The 21,147-nt window shown below is 48.8% G+C and overlaps 1 protein-coding gene across 7 annotated transcripts in view; it reads left to right on the plus strand.

Annotated features, from left to right (window-relative positions):
- The window catches only part of FRMD4A (FERM domain containing 4A), a 392,745-nt gene that overhangs the window by 358,756 nt on the left and 12,842 nt on the right, over positions 1-21,147 (plus strand). For all 7 annotated transcript variants that reach the window (XM_075429179.1, XM_075429184.1, XM_075429182.1 and 4 more), the window contains 7 exons: positions 2,335-2,476; positions 11,010-11,143; positions 14,756-14,878; positions 18,031-18,259; positions 19,485-19,541; positions 20,024-20,261; positions 20,687-20,851. In XM_075429179.1, the coding sequence (XP_075285294.1) occupies positions 2,335-2,476; positions 11,010-11,143; positions 14,756-14,878; positions 18,031-18,259; positions 19,485-19,541; positions 20,024-20,261; positions 20,687-20,851 (1,088 nt within the window). The remainder of the gene's footprint in view (positions 1-2,334; positions 2,477-11,009; positions 11,144-14,755; positions 14,879-18,030; positions 18,260-19,484; positions 19,542-20,023; positions 20,262-20,686; positions 20,852-21,147) is intronic.

Here is a 21,147-nt window from a genome sequence, read left to right on the forward strand (position 1 = left end):
ACCTCTGAATGGTAACGATGGAGCCTAGGAATACCCAAGAACATTAAATTATGATAATACTTCTGAGGGTGTTTTCAGTGTAAGGTTCTCCCAGTACTATCTTCATTTGCAATCTTAAATTAATCTTAAAAATACAATGTGCAACAGGGAGACATTTTACTTCCCTTATTATTTCACTGATGTGCAATCAGAGGCAGAGGATCGCTAAGAACTTAACCTTAAATGTCTTACCCAAAAGCCCACAGCAAATCAGTAACAGAGCTCAGTGTGGTGAGCATTCAGCCATCAATTCAGCCTTAGTTCTTGTTAAAATGATTTCTGCTTCCTGAGAATGTGAAGTAACACTGAAAATCCCGTCATGGCAAGCGTTCCTTGTAGTCCCATCTTGTGTTAGTTCCAGTGGGAACAGATCACAGCCTGGTACGTGGATGTCAATCAGCTTCTGATTTGTTAGCACTGTAATGATGTGCCCATCACCTGAAGTGTATGACTAGGGCTGAGAGTCTCTTCTAGCCTTGAGGAGGTGCAGAGGTGAATGCTCAGGTGAACTGAGGCTTCACCATCCTCTTGAACAAGTGTCTTTGTGTTGCTGGAGAGCCTCGGCACAATGTCCCAACAACTTTCGGAGTTCTGGCAAATAGAAATTGCAGGTCAGTGTCCCTGCAAGGCCGGGCTAATGGAAGCTCAGCAGCACGGGGCTTGTGAGATTTGGGCGTGGGATGAGCTCCAAGCTCCCTCCATCCATGACTGAGGAGCTCACACGAGGGTCAGCGAGCAAGAAGCCAATTTCCAGGTTGGAGATGAAATAGCAGTCATCTTTGTGTGCCGTGTTACAGATGGTGATCTTCTTCCTCGTTGTCGGTTTCCTCCTTGTTAGCATGGCATGTTACCTGAAGTGAATTCAACCACCGATACATAAAACAGAGCTCAGAGCATAAGCATTAGTTCAGAAAAGGCAGGAGGAAATTTTCCATGTGGAGAGATTATTCCACAATAGCTTAATGAAAAGTTTTCTTATATTTTTTTCTGAAGTGGTTGGAGATGACCCCAGTCAGAAATGAGACAGAGGACTAGAGAGGCTTTGGGGTTCTTCTGATATGGCCGTTGCTATTTTAAGGTGTTCCTAAGGCTGTACTGGTCAGAAAAAGGACTGAAAAAATCCGTATGTAGGGTTCTTATTCCTGGTAGTGCTAGGGATGTAAGGGAAGGGCCATCCCCAGCAAATCTGGTCGATGTTCTTGATCCTCTTGTTCATGTTAAGCACCTGCTGGAGGCTGGCAAGAGAATGGACTGGAGACAGATGGTGAGCTACTAACAGTGGGGCTTGTGTTGCAGGGGCAAGGCAGCCACTAGGACCGAGTGAGCCCAGTCCTGCAAGCAGCTGCCGTGCTCAGTTCATTGCTCAGTGCCACTAACCCCCTTGCCCTGGACGTCTTCTGCCTTTGTTGGCTTTGTGGGCATAGCCACAACTGAGTTCACTGCTCAAAGAAGAGAAAGTCCTGGGGCTTCTCACCTGAACTTTCTGGGCATCTTGTTGTCCCAAAGCCTTCCAGAGCCAATGGAGAAAGGATGATGTCTTAGGTAGTCAAGTCGTTCCCTTCTAAGGTAGGAGGACAACTAGACGATGAGGTCCCTTCCAGCTGAAACACTCTGCTCTGTTCTGTTCTATAGGTTTACACAGCATGCACATTTACTTTCTCCTGGAGGTGCCTAGATTTTTGACACTTGGTGGTGTACAGTGGGTGACTCCTTGCCCTAGCGTGGCCAGTTACTGAGCTGGGGCTGGCTGTTGTTTCTTACTGGAGTAGTGTTAATGCTTTGAAAAGGTCCGTCACAGTCCCTCTGGACCATAACCTGAACATGTTTCCCTGCCAGTATTTTCTTCTGGCTTCTCATGACAGGCCATTTAAGCCATGTCCTCACTGTGTCTTGGTCCAAAGCTCATTGCAGATTTGGAAAGGCCCTTTCTGGCTTCCTTTAGATGCTAGAGATGGTCTTTAGCCTTTTAGGCTTTGGAGTTTATTATGTTGGCATTTCTGAAGGTTTCTTATTGTATGTGGTAACACAGCGACTCCATACATAGTTTTTCTAAGAGGGAAAAATGTGCATGGCAAAGCAGGGAAAATAACAAAGAACAGGAAGCGGTGCCAGAATTGTACCCACTTAAGAATGTAAAAAGTGCCGTGGTGAATACCATGCCAGATTGCTTCTATTCTTGTAAAATAATCCAAGTTTGCTGTGGAGGCCTGTTTCCTGCCACAGCAAAAGGACTTTTTCATTCTATGAGCTTTAAAGAAGCACTGGATCATTACTAACTCGTGTGTCTGTGTTCAGTCCAAGATTCATGCTGCAAGAAGCCTGAGTGAGATTGCGATTGACCTGACCGAAACTGGAACGCTCAAGACCTCAAAGCTGGCCAACATGGGGAGTAAAGGCAAAATTATCAGTGGCAGCAGTGGGAGTCTTCTGTCATCAGGTAGGTCCTTTATCCTGTAACTGGAGAGAATGTGGTGGGAAGGGCCATGGCCATGGTATGGTGGGCAGCAGCCAGAAGCTGCACTGCAGCAATGAAAGTCACTTCCCTTTCGCCTTTCTGTCTGTCCAGGTGTCAGTCCGTCTCTCAGCACGTTGCCCCACAAACAGCACAGACAGCAGCCTCCCCCTCTCTCATTACCGCTGCTCGTTTCCTCTCTGGCCCCAGGATGTCATCTCCAACTTCTCACTTTCCAGCTGAGACTGGTCTCTGTTCACAGTTTCTACCATAGTCACCTCTTAGCCCCCAGCTCATCCCTGGGCAGATGCGTTTGTGAAGAAGCCCTCAACTAGCAGTAAGGAAGCAGTCAGCCAGTGCAACTCACTAGGGGAACTGAAGCTGGGAACTGGTGATGTCCCGCAGCAGTGTTGGGGCAGGGTGGCTTCATCACAGAGCGCACATCTGCTTTGCCTCTCTGTTGCTGGAATTTGCCTGGTGTCCCGGGCTCAAAAGAGCTGTTCCCTAGCACTCTCCGCCATACCAGTGTGGGGATCTAGAGGTTTCTTTTTGTGGCTTAGAGCACCTTCCTGTTATGAGGAAGGCATAATCTGTGAAAGAAACCCAGGAGAACTTGATATGGAGGAGAGCTAGAGTATCAGAAGAGAAGGCCCAGAGAAGAGGAGTCAGGAACTTGTCTGTTTTTCTTTGAAACTCTTCTGTCAGTCTGAATGGGGCAAGCTGTGTGTAAAACAGTGCTAAATGTCACTCCAGGAGCAAAGCAAGGGTTGATAGCTTGCAAAGAGCTTGAAGCTGCTCAGGTGAGAAGCTCTTCAGGAGTGCAGAGTTCCTGGTATCACTATAATTAAAAGTTCCAGTCAATTAAGTGCCCTTTGTCAAGTGTCATGTCAAGTTTTCAAAATCCATTGTTCTGAGATGTGCAACACCAGAGAATAACCTTCTCGTGCCTGACAAGGGATGAGTCCGTCTAAGAACACACATGCTTTAAAACTGAACCTACTCTGGCATAGTAGATCAGCTTTGCATTACTGCATGCTGCATGTCTCTTAAAAGCCACTCTCTCCTGCCTGGAAAATGTCCAGCAAGGGGTTAAAATGTGCAATGCTTACAGAGCTCAGAGCAGCCTGCTGTGCAGTTCCTTGCCTTGCCTGCAATCAGAGATGCCTTTCTGCTCCTTAGGCCCTCCTGGTGCAGTGCACAATCCACCATCTGCCTCCCATCCTCCCACCACTTAGAGTGTTGTAGTAGCTGAGCAGCTCCCAAACTGGTGTTGGGTTGTTGGAGCTTTTTGTTTGTTTCCTGCTGGAACGTAAATAATGTTAAGTACCCCAAGGAAGTTCTTAAGATCTTTCCAAGATCTCAGCCTCCTGGGCACCATTCCCAAGTTTGTGAGAGCTACTTGGTAGTAATCCTGTTTTCATGTTAATACACTGACGTTTTGCCTTCCTGGAAAAAAAATGGGGATCTGCTTCTGCTCTCTCACTGGGAGACCAGTAGCCAGGTGCAGACCAGCAGAAAATCAGACCCAGAAGAGCTTCTGTAGGGCCAGCACCTATCAGGGTTATGTGAATGGAAATCCCAAACTGGGAGCTGCCCATGCTTTTATTTCTGCTTCTTTTTTTGCTCCCTACTCAAATCCCTTCTGGCTGTGCATGGGGTTTGCAGGCTTAGCAGAACTGCATTAGTGACTAGACCCATGCAAAGTTCATTGACCAGGTGAGTCATTTCTTCAGGCCTGGGTAGGTGGATCAGTCTCCCTGGATGCCTACGTAGGACTGTGTGAATCTCTGTTTCAGTTGGGGTGCTGCTGGTGGGCCGGGCGACCATGGTTCCCTCCAGTTTCCTGTGTTCAGAGCTGCCGTTAGGTCCTACCAGCTGGGAGGACAGGGCTCCCCCCAAAACGCTAAGGAGATCTGCGGTGTTTGCTGCTGCTGTGTGCCTTCCAGCAGCTACAAGGAAGGAATAGAGAGAATATGGTTGGCAGAGGACGGCAGATACCAGGGAACTGGAGACCCTGGATTGCTTCCACACAGTCACCCAGAACCCTCTGCTCCAAGAGCTCCTTCCCTCAAGCCAGGCTGGCAGAGGTGACCCAGCCCTGTCCCACGGGGCGGGAGGAGGCATTTGCTGCCTGTCCCATTGGGCACAGGCACCGGCTCCGTCCCAGCTTTTACGTTTCCTCCCATTGTGCTGAAGATTATCGGCACGCAGTCACAACAATGATGGGTTATCGCGGCACAGCCTGCACGCTGGAGAGAATAAGTGCAAATGATTAAGTGGCCACAGTAGATTTCCAGGCTATAAATACCCTGAGGGACTCGAAATCACAAGGGCAGGACTGAATCTCTGTTTGCTTGCACTTCCCTACTGTTCTCAGTCCTTTTTTCCTGGAACTTAATTGTAGCCATTTCCTCCCTCCATCTCACTCCTCCACATGAAGGGACTGTCAGTGCCATGAGGAGCACGCCAAAGCTGGCATGTCTCCTCTGGGTTTGCAGCAAGGCTACAAGGAAATATTTGTTGTTGCTTCCAGCTGTCACAGTGTCTGGCCAAGATCCTGCTGTGCAGTGCGAGGCAGTCGCTGCCCCACATCACGTACAGTCTCAAGACACAGCAGAGGGGAGATGGAGTCTTACACTGGGGCAGTGACTTCCCCATGGTCATAGCAGTTCAGGGCCAAAGTCTGAGCTCCTCCATGTTTCCCAGGCCTTCAGTCTCAGTCTGTGCCCACTACAGAGTTGTAGGTTTGATACCTGATGCTCCCAAGTCCATTTCTGACAAGCTCACTCTTTAACTTTTGTTAAAGTTATATTTTGGCTCTGAAGGGGGCCCCCAAAACGGTGGGCTGCTGTTAGCTCAAGGATCTTCTGCTCAGGATCTCTGGGCCATCCCTGGATATCTGAGGCAAGATTTGCCCAGGAATAAAAGCTGTGCTTTCACATTGGCATGAACCCTAATCAAAGCCAGCAGAGATAATTATCGGATTGAAATCAGGTTAGGTTGAAGGTGGATTTTTTTCATCTGTGCCCTAAGAGCTCTGCAGGGTCCCTAGCTAGTGAGGAGCCCTGTTACTGCTGGGTTGTTGTTGGACTGAACCTTAGACCTCCTTGTTCATCTCAGTGGGCAGAGGAGAGACCACAGAGGAGCCCCTCTGCTTTAGCTCTGCAGACGTCTTCGAGGCGCCTCCAGCCCCCTGAGCCCCATTCCTTCAGCAGCGGTGGAGGTTTCCTGTGCCGGGGCCTGTTTACGTTTGAAAATGCCACGACAGAGCCCAGCCGGCCGGTTCCCCAGCCCCCACCGCTCCATCCGGCGGGGCCATCTCCAAGCTGGGCCATCCCGCAGGGTGTTGGAGCGGATGCACAGCACCCGCACGGCCTCCGGCACGGCCCGCGAGCGCGGGGCTGGCTGAGACCAGTCGCCCACGGGATGTCGGAGCGCATCCTGTGCGCCGGAGCAGCTCCAGCTGGGCTCCCGCGCGCCGCGGAGGATATCCGATTTGTCTGGCAGAGACAAGAGATAGCGGCCGTCTGAGGCTGCTGGCTGTTGCACGCTGACATCCTGGCGCGGTGAGTCAGCCCCGACCCTGGCACGGAGCAAGCGTGGGGGGACCTCCCCTCCCTGCTCGGGGGACAGCCTTCCACGGGGAGCTGGACCAAACGCCAGCAAGCTGGAGCCAGCAGCCGGATGTAGCGTGAAGGGGTTGCCATATTTAGATGTGTTTTTCCTGGAGCAGGAGATTCACAAAATGAGAAAGAGATGCCTGGATGCTCTTGCCTCACTGCTGCTCAGCCCTTGTTGCACCTCCTTTCCCCTCACAGATACTAGCCCCACGCCTTGGCTCCCTCTGCTCTTCAGCATCCCTTCTATCCTCCCTGCTTATTTTCATCTTTCTCATTTATCCCTTTTCCAAGCTGACTCCACTCCACTAAAATAGGGGGAGGAAACGGGGACAGTGAGTCACTGGTAGAGCTTTCCTCTTCAAAACGGTGGCTCACATTGCTGCTCTTGTCTCTTTGACACGCTTTGTTCTGAAGCTTGTCTTGGAGTCGATACCTGGTAGCCAGGAGCCCCTGCAGATCTGCGCAGGCACAGCACATCGCCTTGGTCAGATCCTTTGGGGTGTGACTCGCTTGCTTCATGTCCCCATCAACATCGCCAAGACAGTCTCGACATCAGCAGTATCGGAGGGATCAGAAACCAGCCCGGTAGCACTAGTGAAGAAGCTCAGCCGTAAATTCTGCTGGAGGAGGGAGTCGGGCAGGGAAGACTGCGTTCTCCCCTCCATTTTACAGCTCACGTTCTCCTGAATGTCAGTGGATGGAGAAATCACCCGGAGAGGCCAGTTGTGAAGTAAATGAGTAACGTAGCCACACACTAATAGGGTATTAAATGGGTGATCCCATATGCTAAGGAGGAAAGGGCATGTATGATTTCCTTGGCTTTGAAATTAAACCAGCAACATCAGCTATAAAAACAGGCCCCAATTCAGTAGGTTCCTGGTGCCCACGAAAGAGGTGGCCCTGTATTTGCTGCCTGGTATGTTTTCACAACCCTTTTTCCTAGGGTTGTGCAGAAGCATGTGTCAAAATGCAGAGTTTGGTAAATCTTTGCACAGCAAATGGGAAGGAGGCTGAATAATAATTTTCACAGAGAAGTTCAAAAGCCATACAGGGAAATTACATATTTCAGCAACTTTTCTCATGTTTACTGCATGAGGAATTAGCCTTAATAGTGGGAGATAAAATACCTGAGAAAGCCTCCCAGTCAACCACTTCTGTTGCAGCAGGTGTCTGTCATGTTAGAACTGATCTTTCAGGACCGATTTTTCTCTGTTGATGATTGCCTGTGGAAGGCACTGGGCAGCCGTGACTCAGTGAGCATCATATTTAATAAGGCTGATTTAAGGCTTGGTTGGTTTGGTTTGACCTGGTCTTTGATTATTTCTTTGGTTGCTTTTATGGTCTTTTGATTTGTTCTGACATTTTTGGGTCAATTGCTGCTGGGTTTAGAAGTGGGTCTGTGGTCACAGCCTTACTCGAGGCTGGATTAATACATATTTATAGATAAAGAGCCTTTAATGGAAGCTGTAGGCACCCCAGCAATACAAAGCATTGTTCTCTGCTCCTTTACAAGCATCTCACACCGGTGGGGTTCTATTGGCTCATCAAGTTTCCATTGGCTTTTCACCTGTGAGAACAAGCAGAGAATCCAACCCATAAAAATCTAATAATACACCCCAAAACAGTTCAGCTTTTAAATCAAAACAAACAAACCCAAACAACAGCTAAACCAGAACAGTGTCTGAAGGAGAAACTTCAGGAAGGTCTGAAGAAATAAGTAAGTCCTGCAGTATGCACAAGAGATCATCCAAGTCAGGTATGATCAAGCTAAAAAAAAATCCATTCATCAACTGAGTGCCTTGTCCCCTGGCGTTTGAACCCTTGCTACGGTAGAAGAGTTTGTGATACAAATGCTTGGAAAAGGTTCGTTTGAACTGGTTCATTAGTGCCAAGAAGTGGCTGACTGTGGTTTCAGCAATAATCCCATTGCTTAACTCAGAATGTGACAGTGCGCTTCCAGACCTCCCCCAATTCCTTTGCTTTCTGGGAGGGGTGAAAAAGATGGCAAAATGTGCCCTCAGTGGACGCTGCCGCCGACCGCGTCGGGGTTGAGACCAGTGCGGTTCTCACAGAGGGTGAGCCCAGCTGGAGCAAACGCCGTCAACTGTCTGTGCTTGATTTGGGTCCGTACCAGCTCAGCCAGAAGCTGCTCGTTTCCTTCTTGTCAGCACACCCCGAACCAGCGCAGGCATCTGGCCAGGGCTTAGGGTATTCATATGCTTTTAAATGTTTCAGCGTCTCTGTAGCTGCTGTAGGAACCCACAGTGCAAAAGTGAATAGCTTTTAAAAATAAATCTGAGCCTGGTGTAGAGGTAGGGAGCAGAGAGAGGAAGGAAAGGGGAAGAGCATTTGAAAGGAAAACGTAGGTCATTAAAGCTGTCCTAAAAGAAAAAAAAAAAAGGCTGAAACATCTGCTGGAATCATAAGCAACTTTTTAGTGGGACTCAGCAGTTTGCTGGCAATTCAGTGGAGAAATTCAGCAGTTCAGCTTTTCCTATTAACTACTCACCAGGGTTACTATTAAGAATTACTAAATGCTAGAGAGGGCTTTCCCTGCCAGTGCAAATACAAGGCTCCTCTAGAAGATCCCATCAAGTTCTTGCAGCACAGATGTGTTTGCAGAATTGAGTTTTGTTGGTTTATGAAAGCAAACCCAAGTGAAATGAGGGTGGCTGTAGCAGCTAAATGAGGATGACTACAGCAGCTAAACAAACATCTTGCTATGAGGTTGTCCTTTGCTGGTGATGCTCAACCTGGTTGACCTTTACAGAGCCCTTTTTCCACCTTCCCAACTCCAGGACAGCCTAATAAAAGGTGTGACAAAGCAGGGTGGTGTTTCACAGAAGAAGTGCCAGCTGTCTTCCTGTATGAAAGCTGCAGAAAATATTGGTGGAAAAGATCTGTGAAATTCTCTGCTCCCCCTGGGCCAATGCAGAGCTGTTTCATGACGTTATTTGCCTCAGTCCTCTTTCAGTTTAGCCTTAACGGTCTGCTGGAATAGTAGCAAGGAAAGATGAAGTTGAAAGCACAAATTTCACTCTGTTTTGCTGCCAAGAGAAAGAGTTGTTCCCAGGTTCCTTCCAGAGCTCTGTGAAATGGCAGCAACGTTTTCAGCCTCGTTGGGCTGAGTGTTTTCACTGTATGCTTGGAGGCCAATCGACAAATGTGTCTAGAAGCCCTCTCTCACCCCCCATCCTACAGGTGCACAGAAAACTCCATGTAGCTTGCTGTTGTAGCTGACTCCTGCAGATAATAAAGGTCTGCTTTCTCTGTGCCATTGCTCTAGAGGGGCCGGGCAGCCCCCAGAATCACCCTGGGACAGTGGGTGCTGAGACCACTGAGGACTAGAAGGAACCCTTTTGAAAGCATTGCCAAGTCAAAGGCTTTTCTGGGGGCATAAACCTACAGTACCCCACAAGAAGTCCCTACAAAGCACTGGGCATAATCCAGCTGTCTAAGCATAGGTGTCTAGTGCCATTTTTGGTAGGTTAGATTACCCCACTGCCAGTGCAAAACAGTGTGGACCTCACAGGGTCCTCTAGCATATCTCCCACCCCGTGGAAGACATCTCAGCTACCTTAGATCACCTTCTGTTGAGGCAACAGCAGCCCCTCAGCCACAGCAGCCCTGTCTGTTCAGCCCAGCTCAAAGGGATCAGATGCAGACTTAGGCTGACCTCCAGAGCGTTGTGTGGGGCAGAGCTTTCGAGTGTGTAGAGCTGTAGCTCTCAGTGTTGTCTGCGGACAGACGTGGGACGCTACTGCTGAATGCACCACAGATACCAGAACTCAGCTTTCCATAAACGTAAGGTAGATGCTTTGAACTACAGCTGTAGCTGAAAAACAGCCAGTAATATGAGTGAAAAATGTGTAGAGATGGCATTTACCCCTTCTTGAGCTTGCTTTTCATCTCACAGTATGGCCATAACCTTCATGTCCTTACTCTATGATGAAAGGATGCACTTGGCTTATGCAAACAAGGTGATCAGAACAAAGTAGTGGCTTCACTATAAACTCATCCCTGAGCCCAGAGATGTGTTAAAGACGGTGAATGGTAAGCACATCCTGAAAAGTCAGCTGCTCATGTTGGGGACACAAAAATGGATGCAACCAACTTTGCCCCTTCTTTGAGATGCTAGATCTTGGATAGCAACTGATGCACCATACCAAACCCAGATAAAATCAGGAACACCATCAGTAAGTTCCCCTAAAAAGCTGCTGTCCTGACATCTGAGCAACCAAGTTGGACTTAATGCATGGACTTACTTCAGTGGAACCTGCTGGGTAATTGCCACTTGAAAAGTCAAGCCATTTGGACATCCAGTTTAAATACCTTGACCTACCTCTTCACAAGAAACAGCTCCTATCCCAGAAGGACCTACGGGTTATTGTTGTTTTGGTGTGTTTTACAGGAATTTTTCTAGGTAATTTTATTCCATTACATTTTTTTCATAGAACAGTAGATTGAATTAAATGCTTGCTACTAGGATAATTGCAGTTCTTAAGAAGTAGGCTGTTTTGTCAAATGGCTTCTCCTAAGCTTAATTTGCCAAAAATGCATCTCCAGGGCTCTGTAAACTGTACTGTTATTTGCCCTTGGGAACTTTCATGGGAATCACATGTCTTTTTTTTCTGGGATCTTTACATGAATAATTTTGTTACTTTTACTTTTCTGGATAATGATTACAAATGTCTTTGTGTGCCCCACTGTCCAGTCTCTGTCTGTTAGCTTAAACATTAAGAATTTGCCGTAAACAAACACGACTGGGTAACACCTGCTTCATGTCGTAGTCTGATTCCTTTTTGGAACGACTGCATCCAGGCTTTGGTAAAATTACAAGTGCTCCAGATGTGTATTCTGCTGTCAGCTGGCCTAGTGAAATCATTGTTTATTGATAGGTTCCCAAGAGTCAGATAGTTCTCAGTCTGCCAAGAAAGACATGCTGGCTGCACTGAAATCCAGGCAAGAAGCTTTGGAAGAGACACTGCGCCAGCGCTTGGAAGAGCTAAAGAAACTGTGTCTCCGAGAAGCGGTAAGCAATGGACATTTTATAACCTGCGACACTTTGTGGCTTGCATTGTTGTATCATGCTTGTTGTTTGGCGGTGGTGCGGGGTCAGGAGAAGAGATTCCTTCCATAGTCGCCTCTTACAAAGCTCTTACAAAGGCCTCAGGAAGGTCCAGCTCTTTCAAATCCAGATTGCAACCTCACAGGACATATTCCTCCCCAGAGACGGGGACCTCATGTCAGCTGAGTACCCAGCTGGCCTGGGGCTAGGAGGGTGCTCAGCATCCATGTGTGCTGTTTGAAATAGTGTTGAAGATACATTCAGCCAGGCTTCTTGGTGACTTTGGTGGGAGTATGCAGCTAATGGCATAGGAAGGCTGTTCTGTGTATTGGTAATCACTTCTCAAATGCTTTTGACTTCATTAGCAAAAATACCCAGGTTGATACACTTTATTTGTAGAGCACCCTTGACCTTACATGTTTTTCTTCTCCCAGCATGTTCTTACATACAGCACACAAGGTCTCATCTGCTCCATGTAGGCTCCCTTCATCCAGTAAGCTCTGGCACTGCTGGAGAGGAGTGGCAGTGTGGTGGCACACCTTGCAAAGAGAAGCCACTGTGGTCGTCCCAGGACGTACAGGACAACTCAGGAACTCATCTCATGACTTTCCCACTCACCTGCCTATTCATCCTTGGAGTACACAAGAGGCCAGTTTAGAGATCAATTTAATGTTTGGAGAAATGACAACCCTGCTGCAGATGTGTGTGGAGGTTAGCAGCAGTGTACACTTGGGTCATTCAGCAATCCTCCTTTGTTTACCAGGCCTGAAAATCTGAATTTAGCAACAGATTGTGATATGTAACACAACAGGAAACTGGCTGCAGACAGTGGGAGATCTTCCAGTTGTTGCAGAATACTTGATGTGTATCTCACCTTTGACAAAAATGGGGGAAGTAGGTGACTGATTCAGCTCCCACTGAACATTGTTTCAGTTAGTCTATAGTTTTAATGCCAACGAGAACAAGTTGTGGAAAATTCCTCTCAACAAAGAAAGTCAGCAGAAATATCTGCTGCCCCAGTTCCCATCCTTTACTCCACACGAGCAATCCTTTCACAGAATCACAGGATGGTCAGGGTTGGAAGGGACCTCTATAGGTCATCTAGTCCAACCCTCCTGCCGAAGCAGGGTCACCTACAGCAGGCTGCACAGGACCTTGTCCAGGTGGGTCTTGAATATCTCCGGAGAAGGAGAATCCGAAACCTCCCTGGGCAACCTGTTCCAGTGCTCTGTCACCCTCAGAGTGAAGAAGTTCTTCCTCATGTTCAGATGGAACTTCCTCTGCTTCAGTTTGTGCAGTTCTGGTTGACTTCAGCAAGCAGCCTGTGCTGGTAAAGGTCACAGGACCAGATCCAGCCTCCTAAGTCCATCAAGTTCAGAGCTATGGTCATCCGCAGGAAGTAGTCACACGCTTTTTGGGCTGATGGACAAGGTCTGGAGGGCTTTACTTGCCCTGGAGCAATTTACTGCCTTCAGCTAACCCTGCCTGACTGCTGAGGGCTAATGCCTTGCAGCAGCACACCTGCAGGGGAAGATGTGCCTGTGCCACAGTTGCAGGAGCTCACAGCCCAGTGCCTTTGCTTTAACTCCAGCCCCATTGGTGGTGCAGCTTCAGGCACTTCACGAGCAACCGGGATGCAGGCAAAAGCTCTGGCTGGGGCATGGAGCCAGTGGTACAGAGCAATATCTCCTTAACGTGCTGCAGCAAGGCCGGCCAGAGCCCATCTGTTGGCACCTTAAGAGCTGGTAGAAAGTGTTCGTGCTTTCTGTAGATGATCCGAGAGAGGCAGTTGATGGGCACTTCGAATCTGACCCTGTCTCACAACCCTACAGCTCATCCATCAGCAGCCTGCAGCTGAAAATATTGCCTCTCAGGCTGCCCTTTGTGCTTTCTGCTTTGGCATGGGAATGGCCGAAACAGAGGGGGAAGGCAGCAAACCAGGAGGTAAAAAAGGGTTAAAAGTGGGGGGCATAATCAAACAAGCATGGCCGGAGCCATTCAGAACAGTGGCATCAGGTTACTTCGGGCCATCACTACTCCAGTTACTTATTAATTTAGATTACATTTCAGGACTGTGCCTGTGAATACTTTTCAGTTTATGGAGGCAGCATGGTAGCCCGACATTAATTTTGTTCTGCTCCAATCTTGGGCATTTTACAGAAGATATTAACTCTTTCCCCACTGCCCTGCTTCGTATTAAGTCAGGGGTTATAAAGAAAATATCATCGTTTCCCTTGGGAAAGGATACAGGAATCTGTCTCGATGCAGTGCTTAGAGCCACATCACACTAGAAGGAACGTGTTACAGAGGAAAAGCTGAAATAACCCCACGGGGCTGGAGGGGCACCGCAGAATGGGACGCATGAGACGTTGCAACAGTACCTCTCGCAAAAGGGGGTTGTGCACGTCGGCACAGAGCTGTGCTGCAAACCGATTTTGCTGGGAACTGCTTAAAGGATGGATTTGAAAAGGCCAGGTCCTTGTTTCCTAGTGACCTGAAAAGAGTAGAAAGAAAAACCCCATTAGGGAGCGGGGGGGGGGAGAGGCCAGGGCAGGCAGGGGCCTGAGCTGCGCATTCGCATTAAGGTCAGCTGCTGTTCTCTGGGATTCAGATGATTTAGGTTACTCTGCCAGCTGGATGCTCTCAAGGCTGATGCTAAAGAACACAAAAGCCTTTTGTCCTTCATGGGGAGAGTTTTGAGTACAAGGAGTCGGGCTGTTCTTGTAGTGAGGCTCCTGCCTTTTTCTGTAGGCATTTGAATGCCTTCAATTCAGATATGTGTGGCTGTATTGTGTAGTCCAGGGAAAAAAAAAACCCACAGCATTAACATCAGTATTGCTGCTCGATGATTCCTGTGTTCCAGATATTCCTCAGTTCTGTGGGGTTTGCTTCTGATTTTGAACAAATCTTTGCAAATGACCCCACCAGTCTGACAGAGCATCATCTGATACTGCTCCAAATCTTCCCATGACATCACCAGGCTTTGGAAGGGGCTCTGATACATGAAGTGTTATCAGACAGGCAATGAGGTATCAGGCACTGCTTTTAGTGACCATTTTCACTGCATTCCTCTCAGACACATCATGAATCAGGTGGGAATGTTTTTCTGTACAGGTCATAACCTGCACTGCTGTTGCCAGCAGAGCCTTCTGACTCAGCAGACTTGCATCCTGCGTGAAGGCTCTTGGATCTGCTCACCCCCCTCTCAAAAGCAGCTCAGCAGATAGCAGCAATTCTTTCCTGCTTGCCCTGCAGCAGAGATGAAAGCATATGTGCTGCAATCGGCTCAGCTCCAGGACCCAACGCCCAAGGGATGGGCACCACCTACAGACCTACCCCGGGCAGGCCACAAAAATCTGTATTCATGTACAGGTTAAAGAAAAGTTCCCCACCCTCAGTGTCAGGTCCTGGGACGAGTTTGCAGGGCTGGGTGCTCTGCCCTATGTTTATCAGCTGGCTGAACTGGATATGGTGTTGATGAACGCCTGTCATTTTATGGTCACAGTTCAAAAGCGGTGTTGTGCTTTGCTCTGCTGCAGGATTTCCCAGATCACTAACAGCATTTTCTTCTTACAGGAGCTCACAGGAAAGCTGCCACGAGAATACCCTCTAGATCCTGGGGAGGAGCCACCTATCGTAAGGAGGAGAATAGGAACTGCCTTCAAACTGGATGAGCAGAAAATCCTGCCGAAGGGAGAGGTGAGGCTGTGCCCTTCCCTTCCAGCCCCATGCCCCTGTCCTCGGATCTCTGAGACGTCCAGCCTGCATCACGTAGGAACCATCAGTCCTACTGTCACTTTTGCTTTAAATGACTGTAGTTGGTCATGGTGCCTTTTATTTTAATGTCTATCAGAACGGGGAAGCAGCGAGAGAGTTGGTGCCCTCAGTTCAGACTCGGAGTAAAGGTTAAACTCTCGGAGTTCAGCCCTGGCTTTGCTAGAGGTATCAAAAATAGCCTGGGTGACTGACTGGACCATGACAGTCCAAGGATTCTGGTGGCCAAGTGCAGTGACTTGTGTGAGTAGGGAGCACATCGGGAGCCCCTTGAGCCATCTGAGCCCTGTGTTGTTATTGCAAACAGCCACTTGCTTTCTGCTCCGGTAGCAATCCGAATTCAGATCTCCCCTAATGGGGAGAAGAGCATCACAGTTATTCATCTTAGCCCTGCCCGTAGCAAGATGAAAGCATTTTGCTCCCCAGTCCTTAAACAAAAGAGCCTTCGCCCCTACCTATGGGGAGCTGGAAATATGTTTTTCTCAGTTTGCCAGGGAGTGTTTGTTCTCTTCTCTTGCTCCCACAATGTGCTGGGTCAGTGCCCTGAACCGTGGCTGTGAAAACAGGCCTGCAGCAGCTGTAAGGCGGGACCGGATTCACAGAAAAGCCATTGTCTGCAGAGACGCATTTGTCTCAAGACACTTGTGTATATTCCAGTCTTGAGTTTCCTTTTTATTTTTGTAAGGGGAGAGACTGAAGCTGGTGTGACTGTGCGGTTTGAGGCTCCGTTCAGCCAGGGAATTAACTGTTTGTCGTTTTGTTGGCATTTTCCTTCTGCTGAAAAAATAAACAGCTGGAGCTCTTTAGTTTTGTACTCAATGGAGCCTGGGAGAGGAATTCCACCGAAGTCAAATATTCATGAACTAGCACATTTAATTAAGCTTTTCAAAAGGAAGCACGGCTTAGCTGAGTTACTCCTAAAACCCCTGCAGTCTGTTGGCTGCTCAGTTATAACCTGATCTCCAGCTTCCCAGATCTTACTGCTGCAAGGCAGCTTTTGGGCCCAGCGGGTGAGGAATCTCCTTGCTCCAGTGGCAGGGTTAGGTGGGGAGAGCAGGAAGGTAAAGCAGCTCCTCCCCATTGCAGGCATGCTACCTTTTGGCATCAGCAATCCAAACACGCTGACTAAGCTTTTCTCTACCTCCCTTTTCATCTGTCAAACTTTAGGACTGTTGAAAACCATAAATTTCTGTTCTCGAAGAATGATGTTGAGCTGTGTTTATTTGGCTGCCAGTTTCAGAGCATTTAGAGCGGCTAGCAATGATTTTCATGCGCTTTTCAGCAAGTGCAAACACTAGAAACTCAATTTAAAACAAAAGGCGAAATACTCCCTCAGTCACCTAAATCCAGGCCTGATATTGCCAACTGTGACAAGGACCTGAAGCAAGAGACTTCCATGTGAAGGCAGATGATAGCCCTCATTTTCTGGGCCTTTATTTATAGTGGCTTCACTGGAAGAAAATAGACAATTATGGCCAGAGGGAAAATGAATATGTGTTTTCTAAGATATACTGAATGATTCAGAATTGAATCTGTGAAGGTCTGAAATGACAGCTCACATCAAATGCTCTCTACCTGTAGTAAGAGCTTGGTCAGAGCAAGACTTGCAGGGAAGGGTCCTATTGTATTTTTTGGTAATTGCCTCTGTCTCTGTAATTCCTGACTCAGGGAAGGATTTTGCCAGAAGATGGTGAACCACGTTCCAGGCCTTAAAACTCTGTGGAGTCAAATTCACTTTTAATAAGTTTGGCACTGGTAGAGCTTTTAAACTCTTCAAAGCAAAAAGGGATCTGTTAAAAAGATGGGGGGTCAGTTCAGTCTTCAGTAAAGTGAGGGAAATGGTAATTATAGATTTAAGGCAATGCTGACTCACCACTGACAGAAAATGGATTTTTTTTAAGCCAGAAGCCCAGAATAAAAACTTCAGAGAATGACTTCAGTCTCATTAATTCCCACAGCATCAGCTCTTGCAGCATATGCCACTACTAAACAAAGAGAAAGGATTTAAATTTGCGTAGCAGGGTTCTCCGTGAATATATGGCTGTCAGTGCTTGCGATCCGAACTCCCACCATTCGCTAAAAGTAAAAAAGCTCCTCATTTGTCCCCTAATTTGCAATGTACTGTGTTCCCCTTTCTAGTAGACTAACACCAAAAACTCCATCGGGCTGGGGAAGGTAGCCAGATCTGTTGCAGATTAGCAAGTACCTCACAGCCTGAGGTCCCGGTGCAGACCAGGAAGCTCTACATCAGCTTCTGCCTTGGCATAAATTGGCCTAAATCCATTGACTTTGGAGGATAACTAAAAATCAGTAGGTAGCTTCCAGGGTACACCTGGTTGCATATGAAAATTCTGCAGAGACCCTACAAGGGCTGATGTCGGAGACACTCGTCCTTTTTGGCGCACAGAAAGCCTGCTGTTACACACTGCTTGCTCTGAAATCACCCTCCTGGCTTGTAGCTCGAGGAGACGGTTCTCTGGTGCAGTCAGTTACAGCAGCCCCTAATTACTTCAGCTCATACTCTCCCCAGGATTTTGACAGTCATACACCAGAGAGGAATTACCCTCTTTGGCATTTTTACCCCAAAGAGTTTGGTGGGTGCCAAGGAAACTTGTCCAGAAGGTCAAAGCTGTAGCTTTGCATCAGTGCATAGCACTGATATCAAATGGGGCTCAAATACGGAGATAGGAAACAGGGAGAAGGAGCGGGTGGGAGGCAGGTGTTACCCACAGAATGGGTGTGAAAGGATGAATGTGTCAGCGGTGGAGCACCGTTGAACTAGGCCATACTGATCTGCATGAAAAGCCAAGCAGCACAGCAGGGTTAGGGCTGGAGCACCCAGGTCCTCCTTGTACGCGTCATCCCTTCCACCAGCTGCGCTCCCAGGCACTCGTGTGAGTAGATCAAGGTGAGATGGGTATGCTCAGGGAGGCTGAGATGAGGGGAGCAGCATGATCATGGATGCTTTGCTGATGGAGAGCCTTGGTTGGAGGCCACTGGTCAGGTTCAGAGGGAGCTTCCCCGTAGCTGGGCCAGGAAACTTTGGTGGTAGCCAGAATCCACTTACCTTTCCCCAGGAGGCAGAGCTGGAGCGCCTGGAGAGGGAGTTTGCCATTCAGTCCCAGATCACAGAGGCTGCCCGGCGCCTGGCGAGTGACCCGAACGTCAGCAAAAAGCTGAAGAAACAGAGGAAGACGTCCTACCTGAACGCACTGAAGAAACTGCAGGAGATCGAAAACGCCATCAATGAGTATCGCATCAAATCTGGAAAGAAGCCAACCCAGAGAGCCTCCCTGATCATCGACGGTAAGAGGGCTCAGCACCCACGGCATTGCTGAAGGCTCTGTGGAGGGCAGGGTGCAAAATTCTTGCCTTGAACTCGTGGCTTGAGGCACAGATATCCCCTCCCTCCTCTTCGCTCTCCTGACCGTGTGGGTGCTGGCGGTCGGGCGGTCCTCTCCCATGCCAGCGTGCTGTCAGATGGGTGTCTGGGCTGCGTGCCCTGCGTCAGGGATGGGCCGGTTCACAGCACAAGAAGCGGTGTCACGCTGTAGATCATAAGCGTGTCAGGAAAGCAGACTGTAACTCCTTTGTTCACCTATAAAATCGCTCTGTTAACGTCTCCTCCAGAGCGGGGCTGTACAAATGTAATTAATGTTAGCAGATTGGGGTGAGCTCTCTAGCTGAAAGGCATCTGTAAAATCAAAGTGGTAGCAGTGTCACTGCTGTGTTCAAATGCTTTTTTTTTTTCTTCTTTTTCTTTTTTTTTACAATGTAATTCTCAGGGCACTTTATGGTTTACTGGGTTGTTGATTGGTTTTTCATGAAATCCATTAACTTTCTGCCGTGATTCTTTCTCCCTTGCTGATTTCGCCCTTTCCCTTTGACTTGCAGAGCTTTCCTCTGTGCCTTTGTAGCAGGAACTGAGATTAGAGCTGCTGTATTTGTGGCCTGGGTACCGAGCTGCACCGCAGTCAGGGATAACAGAGAGCCGCGAGGACACGGGATGGGGGAGGCAGCTCAAACGTGTGCACACCAAGGACGCGAGAGCTTCTCCTGCTGCTGCAGAGACCGCTCAGAAAGCGTTTCCCTGAATCACACAAAACTGGTACCTAGTGTGGGCCTTTAGTTAGCAACAGAATGATCATTCTGAGAAGGTGAGGATCAAACCCAGAATCCTAAGGCCCGAGACATAAATCTCGCTGATGGCACCATGCCATTTCGCATCCTCCAGGGATCTCAGCTCTCCCGTGTGACTCGGTCTTAATCCCCATTAATTGAAAAGAGTTAGCAGCTCCTTGGAAGGCAGCCTGCTAGTGAGAGACCTGGCCTGCAGCTCTGCCCTCCGAGACGGAGAGTGGGCTGAGTCCGTAGTTTATAGGACTCTTGCCTCTCGGCTATGTGAGGAGGAGGAGGACGTGGGTGACTGCTAAGGCTAACACTCGGTGGACAAAGGTCACGGTGCAGCTCAGCACTCAGTCACTGCGATTCTTGGAACCATCTGACCATATTTATATTTTCTTCCCTTCAGAAGGAAACATTGCCAGTGAAGACAGCTCCCTCTCAGATGCCCTTGTTCTCGAGGATGGTATGTTGGCTGCTCTATGTTCTAGAGGGCAGGAAGGAAACAGGGAGGGATGTGCAAACTCCTGACTGACACTCAGAATGGAGGAGCTGTGCTGTGTAATAAGACACTCAAGCATCCCAGTAGCAAAAACGCTTGGTTTCCCCTGACTCCACCTTGTAGTCTGACATCAGGCCTGGAGCAGTGGGTATTGCTGTGGTCACTGCTCTGCATTCTTTCAGAAGACAGTCCCAGAATGTCCCCTTATTTTCTCTTAGGGTTTCAGTTGGTTTAACACATCACACACTGTTGCTGGCCATTCCCTCCCAAAATGGGAACATCAGCCAGCGCGCTTCTGAAAGTCGGGTCTTCGGGTTGCTCCTGAACACAACCAGGGGAAGCGGGGTAAGGAGACAGGCTCTGGAGGTGTGAGGGTGTCCCCCGGGGTTGTGCTGCCATTGGAGCTATCACACAGCCATCGCCTCTCTCCCTTCTTCTCTTCACAGAGGATTCTCAGGTCACCAGCACAATATCCCCCCTCCAGTCCCCACACAAAGGACTCCCTCCCCGGCCACCCTTGCACAACAGGCCTCCTCCTCCGCAGTCGCTGGAAGGCCTCCGCCAGATGCATTACCACCGCAATGACTATGACAAGTCCCCCATCAAACCCAAGATGTGGAGTGAGTCATCCCTGGATGAACCCTATGAGAAGGTCAAAAAACGCTCCTCACACAGTCATTCCAGGTGAGCCAGCTATCTTGAAGCTCCACCCCAGAAATATCCTCCGCTTTCAGGAGGGGCGGGTGTAAGTCCTTTCAAAATTCGCAAAGCCGTCCCTTACCAAAAGGAGCCCTTTAGGTGTTTTGGCCAATAGGCATGCCATAAAAATAGGCTGCAGCCACATGACTGCTGCTTGGTATCTCTATGTTATTTTAAAAAGCATTTAGAAAAGAAGGATGGTGGATCATCTGAGGGCTTGGACAGGGCTTGGCCTTGACCTCTAGCTACCACAGAAGCACAAGCGCTGGGACACAGCTCAGAGCAGCAGCTGACCCAAATTCTGCTCACCCCCGCAAGATCACAGGCACGTGCCTGAGATCTGGAGAGAGGCGTGGGACCCCCTTCCCCAAATTCCTGCCCGGGAACTAAGCAGCGTGTTTGCTCTGCAGCAGTCACAAGCGGTTCCCCAGCACCGGGAGCTGTGCCGAGGCGGGAGGGAGCAGCTCACTGCAGAACAGCCCCGTCCGGAGCCTTCCGCACTGGAACTCCCAGTCCAGCATGCCATCGACGCCGGATCTACGGGTACGCAGTCCGCACTACGTCCACTCCACGCGGTAAGTCCTCCCGGCTCCACAGTGGTCTCACCTTGCCTACCCTCAAGTAAATATTCTTTGCTTTATCCTTCCCTCAGGATCTGAATTAATTCCCAGTTCAGGAAAGGACACAAACCAGTCTTATTCACATCAGAGGCTGAAGTACTGTTGCAAGTAGGCAATCTCTCCTAAACTGAGCTCCTGAAATCACTTCAGATAGATATGATCTTGCCCCTCATCTCTGCCTCAGAGTAATCAAGCTTTTCTTCCGCTGGGATCTTTCATCTCGGGGACTGTTTATAGGCGCTACAAACCCC

The sequence above is a fragment of the Opisthocomus hoazin genome, chromosome 8 (genome assembly GCF_030867145.1).
Source record: "Opisthocomus hoazin isolate bOpiHoa1 chromosome 8, bOpiHoa1.hap1, whole genome shotgun sequence".
In the NCBI taxonomy this organism is placed as follows: domain Eukaryota; kingdom Metazoa; phylum Chordata; class Aves; order Opisthocomiformes; family Opisthocomidae; genus Opisthocomus; species Opisthocomus hoazin.